Raw genomic sequence first — 27674 nt, forward strand, 5'->3', positions numbered from 1 at the left:
GGATTTCTCTAGGGATCTTCGCAGTTAGTTAGTGTAAGAAATTGCTCTAATTAGCGACCCTACCAACAATTTAGAAATCCTGCATCCTTTGCAGCCAAGGAATCTGGAGCCACAAAAAAGGAGAACAGGTCTGCAAAATAAATAACAATTTGTATCTGACAAAGACACAAACGCATTGAACTTTTTGTCATCTTTCCAGGATTCAGCTCTAGCTTTTTGGGCTTCTTCCACTAATAGCTAAACCACTCTGGGATGGTTCACAAAGCTATTGCATGTTGGTTTTCACCAAGTTGGTATTTGACTGGAAGGTAAAATTTGCCAGAGTAAACCCAGTTGTTTGACAATACCTTAGGCTGTTTTAAGTAAAAACTGCAATGCAAAAGGTTATTTCAATCAGTATACTGAGCAGTGCGTGATAAAAATTTCACACTTTCTATAACCACAAGCTTTCTAATGCAATTGAAATTTTGAAGCTCCTTTGAAAATGCAAGTCACAAAACTAATACTAAGGGGAAACTATTGACCTGAAGGTTGCATAATAATGACTTTACCTACACCTGTCTAATCACAAAGAAATATTAAGAGGTGTCAGGCGATTTAATGTTGGAGAGTTTCAGGGGAATCTGCTGTAAATTAAAGGTCTCTTTTCAGCAGTTCTGCCTATTTCCTATCATCCATCCATGCACCTTTCCCCAAGAAGCACCTCCTTTTTCTGACAATGTGGCAGAAGGTTAGCAGAGAATGTTACTCCTTTGAATATTGCCCTTGAGGACACATTTCTCCAGAATCTACTAATACAAAAAACCCTAAAATGTAGCCCTAAATTCTTCCTGTCTGGTGGCAGGAATAAAGATCAGGCATTATTTTTCAAAATGGCAATATACCTGCTTCATCAACAAAATTTTTTTGAACTGAACTATTTTATTATAAAAAGAGAGTGAGATACATCTACAACTGCAGCCTATATACTTCACTAATTGATTACAATATTCTATCTGCCTTTTAATAAGTATACAACGTTAGTGTGCCATTTGCTATCGAGAATTCACCTTTTTAAGAGAAGCAGGGAGATTTTGAACAGAGACACCAATGGCTTCACCCCTAAGGAGTATAATTAATCTTGAAAAATAGAATTTTACAAAATTATAACTGTGAAGCCACCTCCAATATCCTTAAATTATTTCCACAAATATTGCACGCCGCAGAGCTCAGGCACTGAGGTAACTCTCGCGAGTGCAGGACCAGACCAGTAGCTTACAGAGCAAGTTGTCTCAGCAGACTGACAATCAACAGGGATATTGACACCTCCCAGCACACTTTAACCTGCTTGGTGGTGGAAAACGGCAGCAAAAAAAGGAACATGGCTGAAAGTCAGCTCCCAATAAGCACATAAATTCAATTTTGCGATAACTCTTGTAACGTCTTTCAACAGCAATAAAGAGGGAGAAAGACTGCTTTATTTCCTGCAGAAATGAAAAACTACACCCCTCTACACAACGACCCTCTTGGAACACAAACCGTAGCCCAGCAGATAAGGGAAAATCAGAGCTACTTTCACTGCTGTTTGTTAGAGTTTAAGTTAAATAACAGAGAGGGCAGAAGAGAGTCAGTCCCAGGTGGTGGCATGTAGGGAATACCATAGTGCTACATTGAAGATGTGCTTTTAATTAACTTCTGTCTGAATTATTATAATTAAAGATTTTACCTCAGGTGTTCTTAGTATAATTACCTTCTGCTTCCTCGCACAGTACAGATTCCCAGGAAACGAGAATTGAGATTGTTTCTTAATGTAAATACATTCTCAATTATTTTAAAATGTATTTAATTGTTTTATTATTGAGATATTCTTTGTGCTTTTTTTGGCCCTTTTCATATTCCTACAGGCTTTTCCAAGACCTCAGAAACATCTTTCAGGTGGCCAGGTGCCATTCTGAGCAGTCAACAAAATAAGGGTCACATTTTATTCTGCACAGACTCAGGAAAACCAGTTCACACAGAGTTATAAATTTACTTCTGGACTTGGGAACAAATGGCTTGGGTTTGTCACTAGTGCTGCATGTATGGCACCAATTTCCTTGAGTTCTGTTCTGGAGGAACATTTGTATATAGGTTTATTTGTATGTGTCTTAAAACATTTTTATTGCAAGTCAACTGTTGCAACGCGTATGGAATACAAAAGATTGAGTAGGTATCCTGATTTATTTGAAGACTAATTGTGCAGGTCAATGCATTAAGTAGTAATTCCTTGGTTTCCTATTAACACTTCCACTGATAAAGAAACAACATTTAGTGAATTGGCAGTTAGAAAACATAGGCCAAGAGAAACAGGTTCCTGCTTCAGCTGTGCCACAAAGATTCATTGGGTCACATTTTTCCCATGAGGTTGAGATTGATAGTTCGTAATTTTATTAAAATAGAAAGACAGACAGGGCTGAAGACAGAATTTCATGAAGGAGAAGGAGAATGAGAATGAGAATGCACAAAGGCAAATCATTTAAGGCAGAGTGCCCTGCTGACTCTTGCATTAGTTTCTGCCAGATCTGCAGCAGCTTTTAGTACAGAATTCTGAAATTATTCTTATCTATATCTTCCAGTCTCGGGAAAACAATCAACAATAATCAAAGAATAAACAGGATCATTCGTCTTTTCCTTAACATTTATCTCTGATGATGTTATCTTTATACTGAAATAACATTCAGCCAGAGGTAGTCTTAAGAAAAAGTAGAGACCTTTGAAGTATCACCTCCTGAGACAAACTGAAGTGCTAATATCACATTCACAGAGCTATCAATATTCATCTGAGAAGCCTTTGCGGAAGAGAGCTCCCCACTTTCTTTCAGGCTCACCTGCACTTGATACAGCATCAAAGATAGTTACTTTCCAGCCACAAGTTCCCATTTAATATGCTCATTCAATCTAAGTACGTAAGAAAAAATTTAAAGGGCATTGTAAAAGTTTTTATATTGTAATCTAATGCCTCCATTACAGCCTTATCCAATAATCCCCCAAAAGGTAGACTATATATGACCACATACAACAGTTCAGCTGCTCCTGTGGCTATTCTATTAAAAATTTCATAGCAATCGATGCTAGAAATCCAATTATTGCAAAGTAAGTCACCTCGATCACCTTATGCCTTTTGATTTTCTTTTTAAAGACACTGACAGGCAATGAATTGAGGAAAAAAAATTAATATTCTGTCAGTATTCAGAAGTAAATAAAGAAATTTTACATAAGTCCTCACTTGGAACTCTAACTCCTCTTTTTTTTTTGTCTGACCTCCTCCCCAAAGTTGAGCATCTGGTTGTAATTAGATAAAAATTAAGCCTTCTTTGAAATAAACTTTGAGATTTCTGTGTGTCATCTTCCAAAGAGAGGTGGAAATATTCAGTGCCTATTTAGTTAAACTCCTGTCCGTAGTAAGACCTTGTTACTGTTGGCTTGTACCAAGCAAGCCTAGAGCATAAAGCAGCTTTTGCCAAGAAACACTGAGATCATTCCTTGTAGAGTAATTCCCAAGCTTCTGACTGTCTTTTTCCCACAGTGCTTCCTCAGTTGAAGAACTGAATAGAAACGATTCTGTTTACGTAATAATATTAATAGAGTCCATGCTAGTTTTCGTTGCATGCCATGCAAGGACATACAAAATGACCAATTTAGTTCACACATGGGTAAAATCCTTTTGCTAAGTGTCCATTGAGGTGAGTAGGGTTAAGATAGAAAGTAGAAATTTTACTTGGGACTGATTCTGGAGGCACAAGTTGGAGGTAAAGAGAGGGAAATCACATTAAAAGTAATTACTAGGTCTATATTTCAGGAATTTTAAAAGTTTACCCCTACAAAGCCTACATTCTACCCACATTTTTTCTGTGTTATCTCCCCTACTGCTCAGCATGTGCTACAGGAAAACTGTACATAGCGCAGAAAAAGAAAATAAACAAACAGCGTTGCAGAACTCAAGAGTAGATCTGCTGACCAGCCACCTGTGCACCACATTCTCAGTGCTTCTCCTTATTTCAGTGGAGATGTTTGCCTGAGATCTGCATGAACCATGTCAGCATGATCCCTGTTTATCCAGAACTCTCTTTATGATCAAGTTTCATTCCATCTTTTCTTTGCTTATACTGAGGAACAAGGAAAGGAGGAGAAATCAAAGCTTCAAGTTAATTACACGGTTTAATCTTTCCACTATCCACTAAGCAGCCTGGCTCAAAACTCGCTTCTTGATTTCTGCCAGAAGCTTGCACGGTTTATCTTCCCTGCTCCCAGAAACAGCGAGGCTTCCAACACAAACATCCCAGAGTAGCATTGCAGCTGGTCTGACAAACAAGAGGGATAGCACAAAGTCTGTAAAGGAGAAGCATCCCTACTTTTTGCCCACCTTTGTAGTTTCCATCAGCTGCTTGTGAGTCAGTTTTCTCCCACAGGATGGGAAAGATGAACAACAGGTACCAGAAGACAGGTTCTGGCAAGGCATGACAAGAAAAGTACAGTGATAATTGTGTCTCTGTAATAAAGTCCCTGACCCGAACTGCATGAGCTAATGTGGCCACAGATACATCCTAAATATCCAGCCACCTATGTTCTAAAGCTGCCATGTGCCTATAGAAACAGTGTACCATTAATATACCATCAACTATAGAAACAGCCTGAGAATACCACAAACTACAGAAATCATAAGAAATTATGGCTTGTGAAAAAAAACTTCTGCAATACACTCTACAGCAGAGTAAAACAACCTTCTATGGGCACATGTCAGAGCTCTTACGACTCTTTTCTCTTTGCTAAGATCACTAGCAACCATATGTAACCAGTGTCAAGCCCTCTGCACACTCACACATTGGGGTGCTCTGTTGATAGGCAAGGTCTTAGTTCTGAATGCCTATGGTGACATTGCAAGCAATATTTTCTGTAAATTCAGTGCTGTCACTGCCTGGAAAATTATAGCTCATGCAAACAGACAACCTGGAGACACGGCAACTATGTGGCTTCTCAGGAGTGGCAAGAAGCCAACAAACAATACTTATTTTACATTCAAATATAAATGAATCCCATCCCAAAGTAAGTGTTTTTAGAATCTTTGAGGAAGGTCTCCAGCTCATATAGATTTTTAGAATATATGTCAACATTCTGTAGGAAATGCAGGAAATATGAGTTGAGCCAGAACTGGCAGGGAAACCCAGTTGCCTTCAACACGCAGGCTTACAGAGCAGCTAAAAAGGAAAGCTGAGATGCTGAGGAAGAGGTTTAAGTTCTGAGACAGGAAGGGCACTGCATTGTGACAAGAAGTGTAAAATAGATAGCAAATGCAACAGAATTGAGGAAAAAGAGCGAAAAAAAAAGTTCTACAAAGCTGCCTACACTCTTTCAAATTAATCCTGTCAGTGTTGTCATAATTTTTTCCTTTCCTAATTGACCCTTTTTGAAAGAGCTAACAAAGAATAAAAAATTCCATATAAATTTCCATACAAATTCACAGAGAGAGACAACAGTAAGGCTGAGGCCAGAAAAGGTACGTTGGCTTACTCGACTTAATTACAAAGATTTTTATAGGTGACCATGAACGTACATGTCAAGCCACATAGCACATAAGGAGAATGACAAAAAAGGGGAAAAAAATGTGAACCACATGAAAAGCATTAGCCCAAAGGGTTGGATTTTAAATTATATTTGAAAAGTTTAAGGGTTGTGAAGGGTATATTTAAGCTGTCTTCAGATGTTCTGCATTTAAATCATGACTTAATGTGAATGAACATCTTAAAGTGACATGTTGGTGAAACTCTCACTTTGCTTTCTTTCTCAGCCTTAGTCTGACTTTGTCCATTAAGCATTTATGTACTGTCTCTAATGCTCCTAATGATGACAGAAATACATCTTTGGGACAGCTTTAACACAACTATGGAAACATCTCAGGTCTGAGAGCAACAGTGCACAGAGGATATCTGCCCTATTCCACATCTTTTACCCATTAAGCAAACGCAGAGCCGAGACAGAGGGCTTTACAGAAGATGGAAATACATACATGGCTTGTCCTCTTCCTTCTGCTGCGATGTTTTCTCTACTCTTTTTTCTCTACTCTAATGCTTTTTGATTATGCTGTTCTCAACTTGCATCCATCCAACACAGAGGAAAGTGATGTTACCATCAGTTCCTGATGTTCATCCCCACAGAAAGCAGAAGGGCACTGGTAAAAACAGTATATTTGCACTGACAGCACTCACTTGCCAAGAAGCAAGTGGGAAAGCAAATCTCTGAGATTTGGTTGTACTAGTAGAGTGAGACACATCCTCGGTCTACTTTTGATGAGAAATTCCACCAAGGATGTAAGAAATACTTCCCAAAACAGCCTTATCAAGCCTTGCATATAGCCATACTCGGCTTCTACTTTGATGAATTGATATATCCTACCTAAAACCAGGCCTGGCAGGAAAAGTGCCTGTCTTTGAAGCTGATAACTTCAGTTAAGCTAAAATTATGTGTTAAAGAGCACTGAGTCAACAGAAGCCTATCAGAGCTATTGAGATAGAAGTTATGCACTTCCACTTGTCTTCAAAGAAGTGAAGAAGTGTCAGACAATCTTCAGCAAAACTAAGGTAGTTCATGAATAATTTGACTTCTCTAAGGAGAACAAAAAAAAGTCACAAAGACTAATGACTCTTGCAGCAACTCTGATAGCATCAAAGACTGAAAAACATCAAATATAGTGTCAGCAAACAGAGAGAACCCATGACTCTGGTATTCACCACGTGTTAAAGGAGAGTTTAACCAGCAAGTAAAGGAGAATGTGAAATGGGATATGGAAACATAATATTAAAAAATACATACATCTTACTGAACCATTAATTCAACTCATTCTGCCACACGATTGTGTCTGCCAGTGCTGCGGTTAATAGAGAGCATATGAAACTTAGAATGCAATTAAGTCTTGGGAGGAAACACAGTTGGAGGCTGTGGCAGTTTCTATAGCAACCTGAAAGGCTCAACTAGTAAAGGGAGATTAACTTAAAGGCAAGATAAGTACATAAATACAGCTCTCATTTACCATGTTCACTGCTTCCAAATGGGCAATGTATTTTTGATTTAAACAACACAGAAATGCAGTCAGATGCCTTACTTGTCATTAACCAAAGAAAAATAACCTCTAAAAACATCCTGTTAAAAAAATCTGACAATTCCAGAATCGGGGAATCATCCACACTTCACTAATTAATTCAATCAAAATGGAAAGCACTGAACTCGAATGTTGCCAGGAGATTAGAATGAGGCTCCAAGGTAGGGAACATGACAGCCACAGTAAGAGTTTACTGATGTGAATGCACTGTATGCTTACAAACAAATCCTCTGACACATTTTTCTGGATTATGCTTTAGATCAGGTTTTAAGTCTTCAAAATGGCAAGGGCAAACTAAAGAAGACTTTTTGTAAGCACTACAGACCTTTCTTCTTTCCTCTTTTTTTCAATACTCCCTTCAGTAAGAAAAACAATATTGAAGAAACGTCATCCAATATTTTTCCTGGCACTTAAGAGCTTTTATTCAAAGGTTCACTTGAGTCTGCAGTCACCCTTTGAAACTCCTGTCAACCTTATAAACAAATTTAAAAAAAGTACATGAAAGACACTTCCTGCCTACATCCTAGTGCAACCAGTTGCTCTGAACTTCTTTTATTTCATCATTTAAAAACAAACAATACATGCATGAGACATTCAGGAACATGGATATAGGAAATAAATATACGTTTGCCCTGTCTTCTGTACACTTTTGAACTGTGGACATGACAACACTACCATAGGTACTGAAAGCAATTACATCACCTAAACAGCTAGTGAAAACTAATTTACCCTTTCCAGCCTGCTGAGTGATACAGATCTAGCACCAACATCTCTGCACATCACTTGGTTGCCCTGCACAGTACCTGCTAGCACCCCCTTAATGAAAAGAAAGAAGAGCACTACCCCTACTCCACTAATAATTGCTGAATTAACAAAACACATTGTTAATTCATAGAATCATAAAATAACCAGGTTGGAAGAGACCCAACGGATCATCGAGTCCAACCATTCCTAATTCATGACGTTCCAACGATTACCATAGAACACTTGCCTCAGATACACAAACCTCTTTGGCTGAACCAACTGCCTTCAAATTCTCGTGATTTTAATTGCATGGTGAGGTTTTTTGGTTGGAATTTATTGACTTGTTGACTATTTGAGGAAAAACGCAGATACCCTGTGAAAATATCAAGTCACTCTTATGTAATTCAGAGTGTCTGTCCCACTTCACTGAAGATATTCCAGCCTTTCTATGATAATATCCAAGCACAACCTAGAGTAAAGAGACTGGCATACAATCATTCACAATGGAATGTGTTCTTTGCTTCTGCTATGGCAACAATAGTTGCCTGTTGTATGTGCAGAGCACACAAAATCAGTAAGCTGATATTTTTTTTTTGTCAAAAGCGTATTACATTATCTGCCATGAGTAAAATATTTCATCTTGTAAAAAGCTTTGAAAGTACTCTCTCCTCCACAATAGCACTCTCTCCTTCACAATATCATTTCAGAGTCAAAAACGGTTTTACCCAGGGAGCTCCACCACATTAGCTACACAAATCGGAGCAGAGGTGATACAGGAATAACCTTTTTAGTGTCATAGCTGGGCACTGATCCACTGAGGTCTTATAACATTTGGACTAAGGCCTTCACTCTTTACTCAAAGCAAATGACAGACAACAAAAAGGATAAAATATCCTAGGATTATCTCCAACATTTTTCCTTCACAGGTAAAACACTGCAACAAAAGCTTCAGAACCAAGCTGAGAAACATTTAAGTATGGAAGAACCCTTGCCACCTCTCTCTACAAGGAGGAATTTACATCACTTCTATCAGTACAAGACATAATTTATAGATAGGTGACTTCCCCTTGCTTTAGTGTTGTACTAGAGCCTAGAGTTTAACATTTGTGAAGTAGGCCAGAGAAGTGAAAATTTCCTCCCATTTGCTTAAATTTAACAAGGAAGAAGAAATAAAAATAAAGAATATCTCTAATGCCTAGTGTTTGTTCTACTTCATAATAGCACCAGCTCCAAAAAAAAAAAAAAGTATATAACACTTTTGCTTTCAAAAAAACAAGTTAGTGGAGGAAGGAAGGTGAAAAGGGAGATAAAGGGGAAAAGAGTATGTCTAAAGTTTCAAGAATTAAAATTTCATTCTGAGAGGAAGAACTGCAACAGGGTGAGATGAGGGCACCAGTCTCAATTTCTTCATTGAAGTAATATATAAGTTGATATCAAAGAATTAATTCATTCTTCTATTCTCCATGACTAAAACTTTTCCCTCCCTTTTAACTAAGGAACAGGAACTCAAGGGGAAAAAAAAGAAGTTTATGATCATTCACTCTGGAGAAAAAGAGGCTGAGGAGAGACCTTATCGCTCTCTACAACTACCTGAAAGGAGGCTGCAGTGAGGTGGGTGTTAGTGTGTTTTCCCAAGTAACGAGCAATAGGACAAGAGGAAATGACCTCAAGTTGTGCTTGGGGAGGTTTAGGCTGGTTATTAAGAAAAATTTCTTCACCAAAAGGGTTGTCGAGCATTGGAACAGCTGCCCTGGGAAGCGGTTGAGTCACCATCCCTGGAGGTATTTAAAAGACATGTAGATGTGGTGTTTAGGGACATGGTTTAGTGGTAGCTTGGCAGGTTAACAGTTGGACTTGATTTTAAATGATTCTGTCTTTCTATAATTCTATAACTGAAGAGCCACAGTTGAAGATGATGCAAAGACAGCAGCAGACCTTCATCTCCAAAGTTAATTTTGATTAAGAAAAGAAATCCCATGCTACATAAAAATTTCAAAGAAGAGAACATTACATTTTGCAGAATCTATTAAGTGAGAAGAAGTCAAAGAGATCCATCATTCCCCTCAGTATTCTTGGGAGCTGACCTGTCCTTTAAATTGAAGTTACCACATGCCACTTTGAAGAGTGTAGTTTCCTTTTCTAGAGTGACTGTTGCTGTGCCAAGATTCTCAAGAGAGACAGCTTAGTAAGAACATAAAAAATGTTGCCCTCCTCTTCCACACAAAGATTTTCCTTTTTGTTTTTCTTTGATTTTGACTCAACACAAACTTCTTACCTTTAAATAAATAAAGTAGGCTTCACTGGAGGAAAATGCAGCAGCCACATTTAGAAATATAAATCTCGGGTATTAGCAGAGGGTTTAAAAGCAGAAATCAGAGCAAAGCTTTGAAATGTTGTTTGGGTTTTGGATTTGGTGGTTTTTTGTTTGTTTGGGGTTTTTTTGCTTCGTTTTTAAATCAAGGTTTGAGAGATCCTTAAGCACACTTTTCAGAGAGAGCATATCTGTGAATTTTAAGCACACAAATGAATTCATCTCCTCTCTTTTTTGGTACAGATTTTAGAAACAGGCTTCATAAAGAATGACTGTTACATGAATATGGATCTGGATTTGCTATAGACATTAGAAACAAATGGAGTTTATAAGGAATGTCATCTGGATTTAGATTCCATCTGCTTATGCTGTCTCTGGTCAGAAAGTGCAATGACTGTGTTACCATCAGAACACAGAGAGTAAGGAACCCTGGAAAAAGAGTCAACTCTGCTGTTGCTAATTTACTTATGCTCCAGGCATATCCAGAAAGAGGTTTTGTTTTAGTTCACAGCTTTGCCTGCTATTACAAAGTTGCTGGAAGCATCTTTATTCCACACAACTTGCAAGAAGAAAGGCTAATTTCTCTGTAATACACAAATTACTAAGGGCAGGTAAAAAGACAGACATGCACAGCTGACTGATTACCTAGAACACAGCAGCTTTTTGGTCTATCAACAGCAGTTTTCAGAAGTTACTCACACTTCTGACATGAACCGTGCTTAGTGGCTGCAAAGGGTAATTAAACAGATGTAGGTCTTTACTGTTCCACAGCCTATTTAGTATTAATTTCAAATGAACACAGCTTATTTTCCTCTTCATCCACCCCAACCAGCATTTTGGTTAAGCATGGAAAGCATTATGGAATATAAATTATTAACTAAATAGCTAGGAATTTGCTTAAACTAAACATTAAGTACATGAAAAGAAGAATTGGAAGAAAAATAAAACAGCAGATCAGATATTTAACCAAGGAAATATCCTGTTCATCCATGATTCCTTATAATTAAGCAGCAGACTGCTTGCTATACTTTCCTGATGGAAACTTGTGAAAGAAAAACATATTTTTATAAGTGCTGCATGGCTTTGAGTTACAGCATGCTGCATCTATCCAATTTCAACCTGTTGTTTATTATTGCTGCATGGTACTTTTGTACTGATTGACAAAAAAGGTCATGAAGCTCAAAGCTACCCATGTAATCCTCAAAGAGTTTGAGAATAAAATTAGAAAGTAAAGAACTAAAATAACGTCGGATAAAGAGTTCAATTCATAATTTCTTCACTTGGTTTCCACTACAACTCTATGCATACACTAAAGCCATCATGTTGACACTCTGATAAACCAACCAAAGAGCTTCTTTCTTTCTTTCACTATTTTTTAAGTAATATATTTTCTCTTCCAATGCAAAAAAACACGTAAATATTATAAAACATAAACTAAGCTAAGAGCCTAGAATTTATAAGAACTCCGTATGTCAACTCCTGTCGTCCTCTACTTACATCCACATACCTGCTCTTTATAGCTTTACCATTCTACTGTCTGCAGGGGTTACACAGGGCTCAGCATCCCCTGTCCCAGCACCCAGGCCCTTCTCCTGCCTGTGCCAGGTAGAGATCCCAGCAGTCCTCATCCTGGCAAACCTCTGCATCTTTTGGTTGACCCACAAGCAAGATGGACAGGAGGTTAGTTTTAACCCCAGTTTGGCTTCCCACTCTGCCCAGCTCCCCATGCATGGGTGCTGACATGAGAAGTCTTCTGAAGTAACAAGAAGCTGAGCTCCTATCACCAGCAACTCCCAGACAAAGCGCCAGTTCCATACTGGAAACAGCGCTGGATCAAACAGCAGCATTTCCTTTTCCTCAAGTATTTCCTTGTCCTAACAGCTTACAGATAAACTCAGTCTTGATCAGCATCCTTTAACAACCACCTCCAGGCACAGCTGACAACCCCACCACTTGGCAGAAGAGCCTAAGGCCCACAGTATTATTTCTTTGCTATCCAGAATCCTTGTATGCGCATCTGCAGACTTCTGGAAATAGAGCAATGTCTAATTAAAGCAGATGGTCAGTGAAAATTCAAATGTCAGAATTAAGGTTGTTGACAGAACCTCATCTTCAAGCACCCATCTAAATTACTAGCCAAGTGTCCATGCAAAATACTACCCATGCAAGCCAACCCTGTATGCAAAGCCAAACTGCAGTAATGTTTTTTTTAATTAAAAATGGTCTTTGAATTGACTAGAAAGGCATTTAGGGAAAAAAAAAAAAAGCACATATGGAGGTGTTGTGTTTATTTGCTCTTACTAAAACTTTTTGAAGTATCACGTTGGTTTTTCCATAATACTCCTACAGGTTTTTTCTACTTATTCCTTCCCATTTTTTCCACAAATCTCCACCTCAAAAAAATAAAATAAATAAAAATCAGTAAATCAGGGCAACTTGGGCTAAATTTTCTAACCATGAAACCTGGGGAACAGGTGTAGCACACAACTTTACCGTATGTTTCCTTTTGTTTCTCATGGTTGTGGCTCAATAGTATTTGTATTTTTATTACAGGCGTATTTCATCCCTTTCCTTTTTCATAGCAAAATAAAAAGTTACCCAGTATTTAGTTTGATAGTTCTGGAAACTATTTAGCAGAAATGCTGACTCATGCACGTGTATTTCCTTTCTGACTTGAAGCAAAGAAATTAAACACTGCAGACTCTGCTCTACAGCAAAACCCCAGATAAACCAGGAGGGGAACTGCAGAAGGCTATAACATGCTAATGTTCTCTGGAGATCCAGCCACTCCTTTCTGCAGCAGCTGCTATAAGTGCTCGCCCTATTCTTCTCTCCATTCCTGCTGTTTAATTACCTAAGCATGTTTGAATCTTTGCTACAATAGGTGAAATAAACTAATTAAAGAGGAACAAAGCAGTCCAGGAATTCCTGGAGGGCTGGAGAGGGAGGCAGCTTGAGGGGAATCTGTGCATTCAGAATACGCCTATGAAATTCACTGTGGCACAGCTCGGCAAATAACTACATTTAAATGAAGTATAATTAGCCAATTAGTTAAATGAAGAGTGTTAGTTTCTTATTTGATTTTTTTTTTTCTGAACAGTGGAATTTTTTTACAGGTTTGTATATCGCTCTACATTTCTCTTCCGCTTTTCTGAAAACATTTTCCACTCCCATCCCTAATACTGCATGAAATGAAAAGCCACTAAAGGATTTCAAATAATTCCTTCCATCCACACATCCCCACTAGTACAGTATGACAAGTAAAAAGGCTGCAATATTTTGATGCCTACATATCACAAGCTTTTCAGTAAAAATATTTTTAATTTCCTAAGAGATGATTTTTCTATCAAAGACTGCACTTCTGAAGTTGTTTTTTTTCCAAACAGTCCTGATCATCAGCAAACAAATCAAATTGCCTGTGTACACTAAAGAAAAGGAATACAAAAGCGATAAGAGATTTTAATGGTTGTCCTGCTGAGGTAAGGAAGGTGACACAAGCGTAAAATAAAAAGGGCTTGCATTTCATAATGGTTTGGAGGTGAATTCATACCCTTCCTTCATGCCTCTCTGATATCAATAATTACCTGAGGAAGGAACAGGCTGATGTTCCGATACGTTACAGAAATAGAAATGTAACACATAATTTTAAGATAGGTACTCAGAACATATTAAAGAGTGATGTTCAAAGCAGAGAATAGCTCTGGAGCGAGAGAGCAATGCTGACACCAAGTGGAAGAAATGCTGCAGGTTCTGTTGCAACCTTGGGATATCTGGAAATTTCAGAGCCACAAGTGTAAGGTTTAGGTGTTGTGGTAAATTTTTTAAACATCAGAGGAAGACCATACGGATCCTCTGAAATTAGAAATTTGTATTATCCTAACGCATACACTAGCTGATTAATTACAATCCTCTTCCATGTAGGGCAGCTGATCTTCATAAGCAAAGCAACCAGCTGTCGCTTTGAACACATCAGGTTTTACCTTCACAAATTTCAGATAAAACTCTTTGAATATACGTACATTCTGTGAGCTCGACTATGGCAAGAGCTTTTAAGATGCTCTGTTCACAGCAAAACTGAAAATGGGCATTCACAGACTGAGAAGTAACAAAGGAGCCCCCACCGAGTTAGTTTCTGTACACCACACTGACTGCCTTCAAAACATATTGTATTTTCCAGACCAGAAAAGGTTTGTGTTAGTGACTCATTTTAGAAAGATCTCCCACTTGTACACACTTTATACCATCATTGAATGACAGTGATCGGTGTAATCAGCTAGTGTGATTGCCTGGGCTTTGTTCTTGTGTTATCGATTGCAGTAAAGAATCTCAGGATTTCTGTTCGACCAGCTTCCCTCTCCTGTGCTCAGGCTGCTCGTTGCAGTAAAGCACAGTCACACAGAGCACAACTTCACCTGCCAATATGCATTCTTAATGAAGCCTTCCACCACTGAAAAATTAAATTATAAATATGTAGGTGTTGTAGGGAGGGCGAAGAGAGAATAGTGGATAGTGGTGAAATCCATTAAGTCATAGGAAAGGGTTGAAGGGTGACATATAGTGTTCCAGGCCACTTGTATAGCAAGTCAAGAGAACCCCCAGCAGTGCTGGAGCAAACATCAAATCAGTGACATTCCCTCCACACCCTGCAGTTCACTACCAATGGAGACCAGACACACTTGTGATTTCCAAGGTACAGATCTCCAGTACAAGGGACAGTCTGCTGCAGATCACAGGCACAGAGCAGATAAAGCATCTCGCTCTCTCCATTCCCTTTTCCTTCCACCAGCAGGCAGAAAGGCTCTGGCTCTGAAGACCTAAGAGTTACGAGTACCCCAGCCACAGCCACTTTGGTTGCTTTAAGTCACAATTCCCTAGGCTACAGCAGTTTTTATCAAATCCTTATGCCTACAGTCAGTAAAATATTCTACACCATTTATCCACAAAAAGTAAAACATATCCTTACAGTCTACTCGCCATAATTTTTGTGGAGATCTAGGTTATAATTTGATCCTCAATGTATGGCATATTTTTCATCCAGCCTTCTGGTTTGGGCAGTACTCAAATACAAAATTAAGACTTAATGTTTAATGATTCCATGTTTTGCTAAATTTACAAAGGTTTGGAAAAACAGTTTTTCTGTGGAATGGGAAATAATATGAAGAAGACTTGTTATAATGCAACAGTAATCCCTACAAATCTACTGGCAGTTCACATGATACACAGAATTTGCTACATTGACATGTAAACCTAAGTGAATGTTAGCATTGCTACATAAAGACATTAAATGAAAGAAAGTAATCAAGACCTGTACTAGTTTAAATTTAGGAAAAAAATGTTAAGAGTCTCAAATACAAATTTGAACTATGTTCCCCCATTCAAGACAACTTAGTTTGACAGGAGAATTTAATCTAACCTGGAAATTTCAGTTTACTAGATCAGGAGGTAATGTCCATTTGGTTGGTTCGTTGTTAGTTCTGAAAAGTTTCAGCTAATTCCACAAGCATTGTCATGGGATTAGCAAAGGAAGACATCAATTACATTATTGCTGCCCTCCAGCTGAGGACAATCCATTTGGGAGACTACAATTCTTTTTTACAGCAACTTCAGCTGAGAGCGAGGCACCACGGATTTTTCACAGAAACACTATTTTCTCTTTGAAAAAGACTAAAACCTTGAGACTAACAAAACTCTCCAGAGCACAAAAGCCATCCCAATAAAGCTATATTTTGAGTAGATAAAGTCTCCACTAAATATTTAGTTGTCCTGTTCAGATAAACTCCAAAGCACACTAATATTTTAGAAATTCCTTCTGAGGCACCTGTGGTCAACCTGCAGGTCCAGGATACAGTCCAACTCCACTTCCCCAGGCCCTTAGATCTCTGTAATCCCTTTATACTGGGGTTCCACAATTATAGGGAGAAGTTACATGGGATCCAATCAATAGGCAGCACCTGTAGCCTCACTGATATATAATGAAGCACAGATAAAAGGACAAAGGAAGAAAAGAAAACAAGAAATGAGACTCATTTCCTCAGGGTGGAGGCTTTTTGTCTAATGAATGTCATGCTTTGATGGAAATACGTGCAGTGGCTTTTATGCACCCACAAAGTCATGCTTCTGTGTGCTTACAAGACAAAGGTACTGTGCATAATTCAGGAAGGACTTATCAATGACTTATGTACAAAAAATAAAAAAAAATCGGTTTTTATCTAGATTGTAAGATTCAGAAATTATGAGGGCAAACAGCATGACAAATTGCTTTTAGCAAGATTTGGTTCATAATGTAATTAAACCATAGAAGTTAAGCTAATCTTACACACCTCCAACATAAGTAGTGATAGCTTCCAGTTAACCACAGTTATCTAGATGAGACCTCAGGCCAAAACAAACACCAAAGTGTATACCCTCTTTCTAAAGAATGATTTAACCAAACGGGAAAATCAGTTTAGTACCAGTACAATTTGCAAGCTAGGACAGAAGGATAGAGGATGGCTTTAAATGTTAATGGACTCTCAAGGAAATTAAAGAAATACTAATTACAAAATTAAAAAAATAAAAATAAAAACACTGGCAGGATTTTACAGCATTCCATCTCTATTTTAAGAGCAACAATAAAAAACCAAGCCCAAAATGTACAACATACAATGGCCAGGGAAAAGGACAAGATAAAATACATGCTACCTTGGATACATCTTTTAAACCACTATCTTCAGATGGAATAAGTGGCTGTGAGTAGTCTACTACCCAGCCCAGAATAATTGGTTTGAACTATTAAACTGGTGCCTTTCAAAAACCTGCAAATTCTTCTCACAGTCTGTCAGTCTGAATCAGCCTGTAGGTGTAGAGTAAGCGGGATGACACCTAGCACTTCAAGATACTAAGAGCTCTACTCAGGATCAATCGATCTTGCCTATCTCAGCCTGTGAACAACACTACTGGAGGTTAAGCCTGTCAGCTGTATGACATGCCTGCCAGATTTTTATGGCTTTGATTCATTGCAGATCAATTCATTCGGGTAACATATAATGTTGAAGTGGAAAAAAAAGGCACTCCGATAACAACAACAAAAAATTCCAGGAGTTAAGTAGTCCAAATGCAAGTATCTGTGTAAATGCTTGAAATTATTTCATGAGAAAAAGCCAATAAAACCAAGTTTCATTTCCAGGAAGCAACAAGGGATCCAAGCCAGGTTTGCCATTTCAATTTTTGCTTGCTTTGCTGGAACTAGAAAATGATCTTTTAATATGTTTAGTTTGTAAACCTAACTTTGATGTTTCCAGTTCAGTGGACTTTGAGCAATTGTTACATTATGAAAGATGAAGGGTACCTATCCAATGTCCTGGGTTTCCTGCCAGAAATTACAAAAACAAGATCAGCCACAGAACACTGAATTCCCTTCTCACCCACAGATGGGATTTCTTTCATAATCTTACCTCCGAGCAGGAAAGTGCCTCGTGGCTATGCCTTGTCTGAGGTTTTATTAAAGAACTTGAAAGGATCTTTTCAACAGAATTATTTCCCACATCCCAGACAGACTGTGACATTTTGCAGAATTACAGGGAGTGAAGTTGCTCCTAAAACAAAAGCACTGCAGTAGAAACCCAAGTTTCCTGGCTTCTCTAATACCTTTCCAATTTCCTTTAGCTGCTGATGCTTCTTCTACTTTCACAAGCAGAAGCAGATATAATAGGATAGCTAGTATTTTGATGTTGCATGCTCATTTGAGTACAGGTTGCTGGACTTCTCAAAGCCAGCAGTGAAATGTGACATCTTCAAAGAGTATGGGGAGCTGGATACATGGTCTCCAACACTGTCTTTGTGTGAAAAAATCCTTGGTTTAGATTTGGGGCCACATCCCGTGACACAGCAGGAATATTTCAGAAACATCCTTCTATCAGTGTATTCTGTTTTCTGTACCTACCGCTGTACTGGATTTATTTTAAAAGACAGGTTCCAAGGAGCATTACAGTCTCAATATTCAGTCTGGGATATATAGTATGCTCTAAATACAGAAACTTTGTATTAGAATTCTCATATTTTTTCTTAAGGGAGAAAGAACCCAGGAAATTAAGGAGCCACAAACATGAGCAGCATGATCTACAATTACAGGCAGTGCGAATCTCTTATAATCCTTCACCTCATCTGGCTCACTCCAATCAATCTAGTCATGAACTGTAAGGATCTGTGGCAAATACGTGGTACAGTATTAAACTGTAGGTTTTGTTACAACATTTCCTTCATATCTTTTTCTAAAAATCACTTTCAAGTTGGGCAGCAATGATACATCACATTACAAACTGAAAACAAGACTTAGAGCGACCCTCTCCCTAAACCAGCCTTTGTCTATTGTGCTTCTTTCACCAGAAGGTTTTTGACAAGTAAAGGCAAAAAGGATATCGAATACTAACAATGTTTTAGCAAAGAACATGTCCAAGGAGAGGCTGAAACATACACAGTGAGTTCTGGAAAGATGAAAGGGGTTTCATCCTTCTGGTTTTGCTTTCCTGCATTGCCAATGTATAGCCAAACTCAAACACACACAAAAAAAAAGAAGTGATTCACTGGATGAAAAGTCCAGTGGCTTTGATCTAACAAAGCTCAGCATTAAGATATTTAAAGTGCAACAACTTGGGATTTTACGCTTGACCTTTTACTTTTGCACTTACATTTTTTTCAAAATCAGAATTTTAAAAAGTCACATTTCTCCTCCAGCTTAGGCACATAATGAATATTTACATTGCTGGCAACAAGCTAGAGTCATTAATTACACTATGTATATGCACATTTAATTCCATTTGCAGGTTCCAGCCTAATGAAGCGCTTTTGATTACTTGTTGAATCAAACAATGTAACTTTCTTACCTGAAGGCCATCTGCTCGTGTCTGTGACAAGCTAGGGTTCAGGTCAAACAGAAGCATCTCATGGTGTTGAAGCAAATACAGCAGGAGGTTATTATAAAGCCTTTGTTCTTCACAAGCCAAGGGACTGACAGGGATCCTAAAGGAAGAGGAGATGGTTTAAGTTTAGGAACTCTCAGATCAGGGGCTAATGATGAGTCAGAGGGAGCCACACTGTACTCAAAATAATTCAGTGAAGCAGCCAGTTGGGCAACTGGATAAAACAGACTTCCAGCCTTGTTTGAACCAACTTAATTTGGTGGGTTCACCGCACTGGGCACCTCACAGTGATGGAGCCCCAGTTTGCCGCGATGGTTCACAACACATTGAGGCAGCACAGCAACCTGGCAGTAACTCAGGCAGGAGGTTCATAATCAAGAATGAAGAGGAGAAATAAAAGTCCCAGAAATCTGCCACCACTGACTGGCATTAGAGCTGGAAGAGAGTTGTTTCACTCTAGCTTAGTTTAAGAGGGTGAACTTTGATGGCTGGAATGTCATATTATCAGAAATGCCACGGGAAAGAAAAAAGAAAAACCTAACACATAGTTAAGAAATTGTTTCAGTATTATAATTGATAAGTTCACAAACACTGGGCGCATCATGCATTGGAATTGCTGGACGCTGCCATTAACAGACTGGGGTTTGGTTGGTTTTTTTCCTCTTTCTTTCTCTCTTCCCTTTTCTCTTTAATCAACAGTAGTTAAACTTGTACTATCCACGCAAGCAGATTAAACTGCAATTCTTTATATGGGATTTTAATCTCATTCCTTGAAGGACATGTGCAGTCCCCTCAAACTATTTCAAAGCTTAGAGGACATTTACATAAATGGTGTCAGCTTTATCCTGCTTCTCCAGACACGCTGCATCAACTCAGTTCCACCCAGCACAATGTTAACATTTAAACAGGACATTCATAAACCCCAGAGAATGATGTGGAGACACACAACACATCAGTCTTCTGCTTGCCGAATCAGTAGTTTAATTCTTTGTTTGTGATTTTAAGTATAAATACATACAATGGACCCAGTCCAATTCCTTTCATGCACATTCTTCTTCTGTAAACTTACTATTGTTTCTGAAAAACTTGAGTTTGGGCTCCTTTTGAAAGAAGGTGGTTTAAGCAGAGTTACAGCTAGGTGCAACGTAGACAGATTTACAGGATAAACTGTTGTGTCATCACTTCTTTCTTTAGGGTTAGCTAATATTTCTCCTTCTTGGATTCCTAATCTTCTCAGGACAGACTCAGTTTCTCCACCAAAAGCAAGCTTGTACTCAACATGTGGTTGACTGAGCAACAGCCTTTCCTGCATGCAGTTCTAAGAGATTATTCATTGCTTACACAAATACCAACACCCACAACTCACAGGACATACAAGAAACAATTTTAGTCCTCTGACTTCTTTTTCATCTTCTTTCTTTAACTTATGCATATTGATATCTACCAGCTGTTAACTGCTTACTAGCAAGGAGAATTCCACAAATAGTTCACGACAATAAGCAGCTCTCGCCCTACTTATTGGGTCCCACTTTCCCTTACTAGCAGCCTACATTTTGGGGGCCCAGTTCTTAATTCATTGCAAACTAAATCTGAGCTATACTCTGCAATGTGACCCTACAGCTGACTCCAAATATCAATGTCTGCTTATTCACAGATATTCACAGATGGCAACAGATGGGTATTCCAAATATAGAAAATATATTTTTAGTTTTCTCTGCAGCCACCATCCACAGACGTTCAATTAATTTTGTAAAATAATCACTTCCTGCCTCTTCAAATGCTTCTGCTGCAAGCAGAAACTATATTATCAGGCTTGACAGAGGAATCATATTCAAACAACACTGAAACAAGGAACACGATGTTAGGAAAAGCAGAGCTACTGAATTATATTCTGCGCTTCACGTGAAAGCCCTGTAATGAGTTGTAGTGCAAATCAAACACAGAACACTCGCTGCAAATAGGAAAATTAAAAGTGGATCATCAGAAAGCAGCTACTGGTTTCCTTGAGCTGAAACATTTCAAAGTTGTTTTGCCACAAAGCGCAAGATAGAAAATTCCTACAGTCCCTTGCCTTGGCTTTGTTCAGGAGATCTGCCAAGGTTCCCTGCTGGCAGAGGCGTGTGGATGAGGCTTGCTGCAGATTTACAGAAAGAATGAATCAAAGTGAGTAGAAGCAAACAGCTGGCTGGCTGGCATCCTTGTGCACTCGTGCAAGAGCAACAGAAATCTCTTTACCAAAATGAGACATAAGAAAGTATCTACAGAAGTTTCAGCAACATCAGTCAAATCTCTGATAAAATCAAAGCAATTTATTCTCCTTGGCATTTACAGAGAGTAGCAGGACAAGAAACAGCTCACAAGATAGATGAATAGCAACAGAAATAAATCTTCAGTGGAGGAGCAGAAAGAAATCAACAGTAGAAGCTAATAGAAGAGCAGAGCTTAGCAAAGAAATTGTAGGGAGTAGTAGCTACTCAGACACTTGATCCACGAGTTATGTTTTTGGTTCCCTTACCTACAAGAGGGCGAGGACATGAAAGCTGCATCATGCAAATGTTAAGATGTCAAAAAACTAAAAGAAAAGCAATCTGAAAGGTGCTAGTGGAGCCATTTAACAGCAGTGAAGATAGCTTAACTCAGCCTCATGAGGGAGGGAGGAGATGGTTTACCAAGAAGACTAAAGGTAAAATTAAACATTTTACTCAGTTATGCTTTTCTGAAACATACCTTCTTTTCTCACCCCCACTTTAGGTTCTACCACCCTGCATGGGGACATGAAATATATACTGATAATAGAAAAATTCCAATAAGAAGATAATTTTAGTTAAATATTCAATATAAGCAGCATTGAAGGAAGGGGCTGCAGCAGTTGAAAGAATATGGAAGAGTGATTATTTAATATTCAATTTTCACACAGTGCTATTAGTTTCCTAGCATTTAAAATTAATTATAAGAGGAGTTTTCTGTGATCCTTAACTAAATTTCCAATACAATACCTGAGCTAATGCTTATATTTTTCGTGTTGCATTTACCGTAGCTACTAATTGTGAAGTATACACAGTTTAGGCTTGAAAGGTATAATGAGCAGCAAGTTTTATATTCTAATTTTGCGTCTCCAAGGCCTGTGCATGTTCCATGTTCCGACTACTCAATATTCTAACTCACTCACTGCAGTGAAACTATAAGCATGACAGGTCTCCACAAATAAAAGCTTCAACAGATTGAAACAGGTGATAATCATAGACAGAATTTACACTTGAATATAAGTAGTTCAAAATTTTCAAGTAAAAATGCTTAGAAAAAAACTAGTTTACTTGTTTGATGTCAATGAAGAGAGAAGTAATTGCATAGAAATGCAGATTGCCAAAACATGCAGAACAGTTTTAACACATGCAATGAATTAGTGCTGTAAGCAGAGCTGACATCACATCCAGAATGTTATTTCCAACAACTGGAGATTAGATCTAGAGCTGTTTTTTCTCCTAACCTTCACATTCTGACTGAACAGCTATAGCAAGTACTACTCAATGCATCTCACTTTACAGTGAATCTACATCCTGGCTGCTAAATGTTTCATAATGTGGTGGCTAATTGCACTAATTCTTCTGCTGAAAGACATAAAATTTCTTATTTTATTCCCTATGTCAGCAGATATGACACACACTAGACTACCTTGAATTTTGCTGCTGTACAGGACAATAAAAATGGTTTATCCTGAATCATTTAAGGCCTCAGATCACTCAGTGGGAACAAGTACAGCAATCTAGCTGAGAGAAAATGCCAGTTGCAAGGCTCTCCTCTCCACCCAGCTACCAAAAAAAAGGTGATTTTTCATAATCCTAGGCGATAACTCTCCAAGGACAGCAATAGTCCTACACTTCACAAAAAAGATGAGCTCCAGACATACTGGTTTCTCTCCCAGAGCTGGTGAGACCAGAATGATTGTGAAAAGCTGGCATTAATATTCATAGCACAGATATACTTCTATTTATGGTAGCCGTGCGCTCTTGACAAGTCGCTGGCAGAGAAATCCAATGCTGGTAGTTTTCAAGGCTTCTCAGATAGGTCATTGCCACAAAAGCATTTAACTTTAGCGCTAAGTGTACTTTAAAACTAGACAAAGGAGCATGTTGAGAAGGAATTGGACCATCTCTCAAAACAGAGTAGGATGCTTAAAATCTGAAACAGCTTATCAGTCAATAAGGAAGCTCATTGGATTCTTATCTGTATATACAGCTATCAGTGGGCACATGTTCAGAAAATTTGGGAATGGAGATAAAGGAATAAAATTAAGTATTCTTGCACATGTACACAGAAACCTCATGTGTTAGCAAAGGGGCCTGATGACATAAGAGTAACAGTCAGCGTAGTCCTTGTTGAGTTAGTGTGCGGGTCAAGGGACACATTTTCGGTGAGGGCCTTTTGTCATCAGCCTTTTAGGTGTTACTGTTATAAGTTTTACCACACAACTAATCCAGGCACAGAGAAGTAAACGTTTACTAGTTTTAGCATGTAGATACTAAGGAACTTGGGATTTGGTTGCAAAACTTCGTTTCATCACTGAACATCCTCCATGGTGTAGCCTATTCTCACAGGAGTAAATGGCTTAACTCCTACCACATTTCATGTTGTTAGATCCCTCTCCCTAGCTCTACTTTTGCAAAAGGAAGAGTCCTTCTACTTATGCCACCTGCAAAGCTTATACACTGATGCATCTGGTACTAAGATCACAGAGCAGGTAAATGGACAGAAACATAGAGACCTGTGGAAACAGTAGCAAGATTTGAGAGTGTAGCTCCCCAAAACAAAGCCTGTCATTATTTTCTGATGTGCTTGCTACCAATTTTGCTGATATATCATTTTAATAACTTATTTGGCTTGCCATATAAAACAGTGAAAAATAAAGAGGATTTTTTTTACTGCATAGAAAATACTAAATACTAACATACACATTTTGCAAAGTGGCATTGGCTTGTATTTCACACTAAGTTGGAATTGATCCACTAAAACAGTTTTACACATTGTAGGACAGGTATAAACATTTCAACATCCTCTCGCATAAACATAAAGCATAGGATTAAAAACAAAATCATTCCACCTTCGCTGAAACATCCTCCAATATCAGGTCTAAGTTGTTCCTTCTCACTACCTTGACTTGCATGACATAGAACTTAGCTTGGCTAAGAGGAGCAGTTTTTATTAATTGGCTTTTCAGGCCTCATACCTGTTCTCTTCAGATGGTTTCTTACTTGAGGCTGGACCTGTATACCCAGTGCCTAACATCATGAAGGTGGTCAGCCAGCTCAGCCCATCACATCTTATTACCTAATAAATTATGGGCAGATGTGATAATAAACATTCAATTTTCAAAATGTTCCACTTACAATTGGACATACAGTTGTGACAGAAAGCCTCATTGTAAAGTGTGATCTAGGAGTTCTGTTGAAGGTATTTAAATAGACAGTACTCACTTGAACAACGCAGGTCCAAACACAATGGCAAGGTTTTCCAGAGTCATGAAATTCACTGCACTGTACGTGGCTACCTTTAAAAGGAAAGCGAACAGGAATCGAAGAAGGTTTTGATGGGCTTTGGGCAAGCAGCTGAGTAACTGTCTCAGGTTCTCTATGCATTCTGCCGTGTGGACTTCGTGCTCTGGGGGAAAAAGAAAAGTTATTACATAGACATTCCTAGTAGTAACACAATTACCTCATAGGCGTTATTAGAGACCTGAGAACAAGAGGACGTTTTAAAATGCACCAGAGAAAAATAAAAGAATAAATATGTCCTAAACAAACAATTTTCAATTTAATATCTAAGTATCATGCATTTTCCAGATATTGTTTTATATACACTCTTTCTGCTATTCTTCCTGTTATGATAGAATCATTTAGCTCTTGCTTCTTTTCTAATGCATATGCAGACAGTAGTCATGTACCTGAGTCCTTAAAGCTGCTTTTAAAGACAAGACAAGATCGTCAGTCTTGACTCTCCCCAGAGATTTTACACATGCTGCATGATTCTCATTAATAGAAATAAGAAATTGTACCCTTTCAGCCCCACATTACCTTAATTTCCTGACTAATTGGTAGCTCTCGGTCTCAAAACATTTTTTTCTCTATAAATATGCAATTGTAGTTATACAAGAGATGCTTAAAATTCTAAATAAGGGATACTTAGAATTTTCTTGGGTTTCATCCTTCAAAGAAGAGTTGCAAAGCAGCAAATGGGTTCAGAAACAATGCTATTTGAACAGCAGTTCAGAATTAGTATGATAAAGTCTCCTGGCTATTAGAACTGAGATGATAGTACTGCTCAATAACTGGCAGCTGATGCTCAAATTTGCCAGAAATCACCAGGACACATCTGTGTAGTTTTGACATTGTAAATAGCAAATCATGCCTAAAAAAATACATTTCATAATGGGCAAGACCAATAGTGCTCAAATTATTAATGAGAGAGATAGGGAAAAGAGAATGGAGAGGAAAAAAATAAAATAAAATAAGAAAATAACAGCAAGACTGTTCAGGGTAGTCAAAACAAAGTGCTTGCAAAAAAAAACCTGCAGATCTTTCAGCACAAACTTTCATAGTTAATGAAAATTACTCCTTTCTGGTTTTTTTTTCCTTTTTTTATAATGTGGCACCTTGCAGAAGTAGTTCGAACAAAACCAACCTGAAATCTAACACACAAAACCCACTTATTTGTATGCAAATATCTGATATAGTTATCACTCAAAATCACTGGCCAGAATCTTCCAATCTCTCAGCCATTACAGGCTTGAATAGGGAACATGGCAGCGTATTGCTGCAGGTACTCAACTTGGCGATCAATTTGAAAGGCTTTGTGCTGCTCCACACGTTGCTGACCAAGAAGACTACAGGAAAAATAGTAAAAAGTACTAAATAGGAACAGGGATGTACGAAAAGACTCTTGTACAAAGGAAGGTTAAATAGAGAAAGAGGCTACAACTTGGAAAAGAGAGAAGTGAGGCAGTGGCTATATAAGAACACGAGCAACATTATGATAGTGATAAGATTGAAAATATAAATGTTATCCTGGTAACAGATAAGGTACCAAATTTGAAAAGAAATCATGCAGAAAAGGTACTTTCTGAAAAAATCCAGGACTGGATTGCATCCAACACCTTGCCACAGGATGGTGGGAAGTTCAAAAGCATTAATGAATTCAAAAAAAGACTGGCCCACCAAAAGCAATTAACCATCAGCCTCAGGTTAAAGAAACTTAAATCTTTGCTGCTAGGAAGGCGCAATGAACGCATTGTGACTGCCAGAGAAAGGACAGAATCTTGGAAGGTGCCCTTTCTGTACCTTGGAAAGTTTTTAGCAAGCCAGAACAAATGTTGTCTGGAAAAACAGCCACTGGTAGTTCTTTCAAAAAGAGTTTCAGGAGGCTGGCCACAGAATCAACATCTCCATCATTAATAAGGTCTACTTTTTCTCCTTGATCGTATTTCTGCTTCAATTCCTTGATTTTATTTACTGAGCCACTGATTCGAAATATACCGACACGTTCCAGACCTGTTTAAGAAAAAATACGAAACCGTGAGCAGTGGTTGCATCACCAGACCTGTGTGATGAAACTGGATCTCAATAAGCAAGAGCTCCTCTAACAAAGCATAATAATTGTAAAAATAGACTTTTCAGCAGTCACAGTTGAAAAACGCAGCTTAAACAAAGAGTTACAGTTTTCGGAGACCAAACAAAGAAAACAGGAACTTACCAAACGCTTCTAGGTACTCCACCATCTGCATCACGAGAAAAGGAACTCCACAAGGTGTTGCATCCTGTATGAGAGTTTCCAGAGGAACACCGAATGTGTTTTTTCCTCTGCTGAACTGTAGATCTGGTGAGACTTTATTGGTTGTGTGCCTGACTTGAACAGATGATAATGATGTCTGGGGAGTAAAACCAGGCAAGTGATAAGCAAAATCTGGGGTTTATTACTTCTATGTTTTTATTATATTAAGATTCTTAGGTAGGGTACAATTATCGTCCTCATTACGGCATCTTAGTACAGATTTTACTTCCACTGCATGTTCTTGAAATACTAATATCACTCTTTTTCTGTAGAGCCCAGACAGGGCCTGTAAAAAGATAAATCCCAATAAAATGTATTTGCACCTACATTCACAGAAAACGGAGCTGCAGGTCAAGGCAGACACCCTGTGTAGGGCTGGGAGGGGTCACTAAACCCCTTCCTCAAGAAAAGCCCCAACAGTCACAGAAAAGGCTGACCAAATGCTGGTGCACAGCCTTTCAAACCCTGTGAAATTTGTGAATTTCTATCCAATTCACAAAGAGAAAAAAATGCAAGATTCATGGAGGAGCCAGAAAATGAATTTAAGCAGCACGAGCCTGGTGAAGGGCTCCCATCTGCTCATCTAGTTATTCAGAATTTCTTAGCCCAATAACCAATGCAAAAACATACATAAGAAATCACGAACAACTTGCACTTGGGAGCTGGTTTTTGGTCCCTTATTCTTTTTCCTTCTTCATCCACTACCCTGCTTTGCCTTATAAGCATGTGACATCACCCACTGTGCTGCGTTCTGTCCTCATTTCTCCATAAGGCAGGCTAAACTCACAGT

General features: G+C 38.4%; 1 protein-coding gene across 2 annotated transcripts in view; it reads right to left on the reverse strand.

Annotated features, from left to right (window-relative positions):
• Positions 1 to 27674, reverse strand: part of FAM13C (family with sequence similarity 13 member C) — a 113085-nt gene that overhangs the window by 84675 nt on the left and 736 nt on the right. For both annotated transcript variants that reach the window (XM_069864363.1, XM_069864362.1), the window contains exons 2-5: positions 26807 to 26981; positions 26395 to 26604; positions 24535 to 24718; positions 19028 to 19163 (exon numbers count right to left, since the gene is read on the reverse strand). In XM_069864363.1, coding sequence (XP_069720464.1) covers positions 19028 to 19163; positions 24535 to 24718; positions 26395 to 26604; positions 26807 to 26981 — 705 coding nt within the window. The remainder of the gene's footprint in view (positions 1 to 19027; positions 19164 to 24534; positions 24719 to 26394; positions 26605 to 26806; positions 26982 to 27674) is intronic.

Source organism: Phaenicophaeus curvirostris, chromosome 9 (genome assembly GCF_032191515.1).
Source record: "Phaenicophaeus curvirostris isolate KB17595 chromosome 9, BPBGC_Pcur_1.0, whole genome shotgun sequence".
Taxonomy (NCBI): domain Eukaryota; kingdom Metazoa; phylum Chordata; class Aves; order Cuculiformes; family Cuculidae; genus Phaenicophaeus; species Phaenicophaeus curvirostris.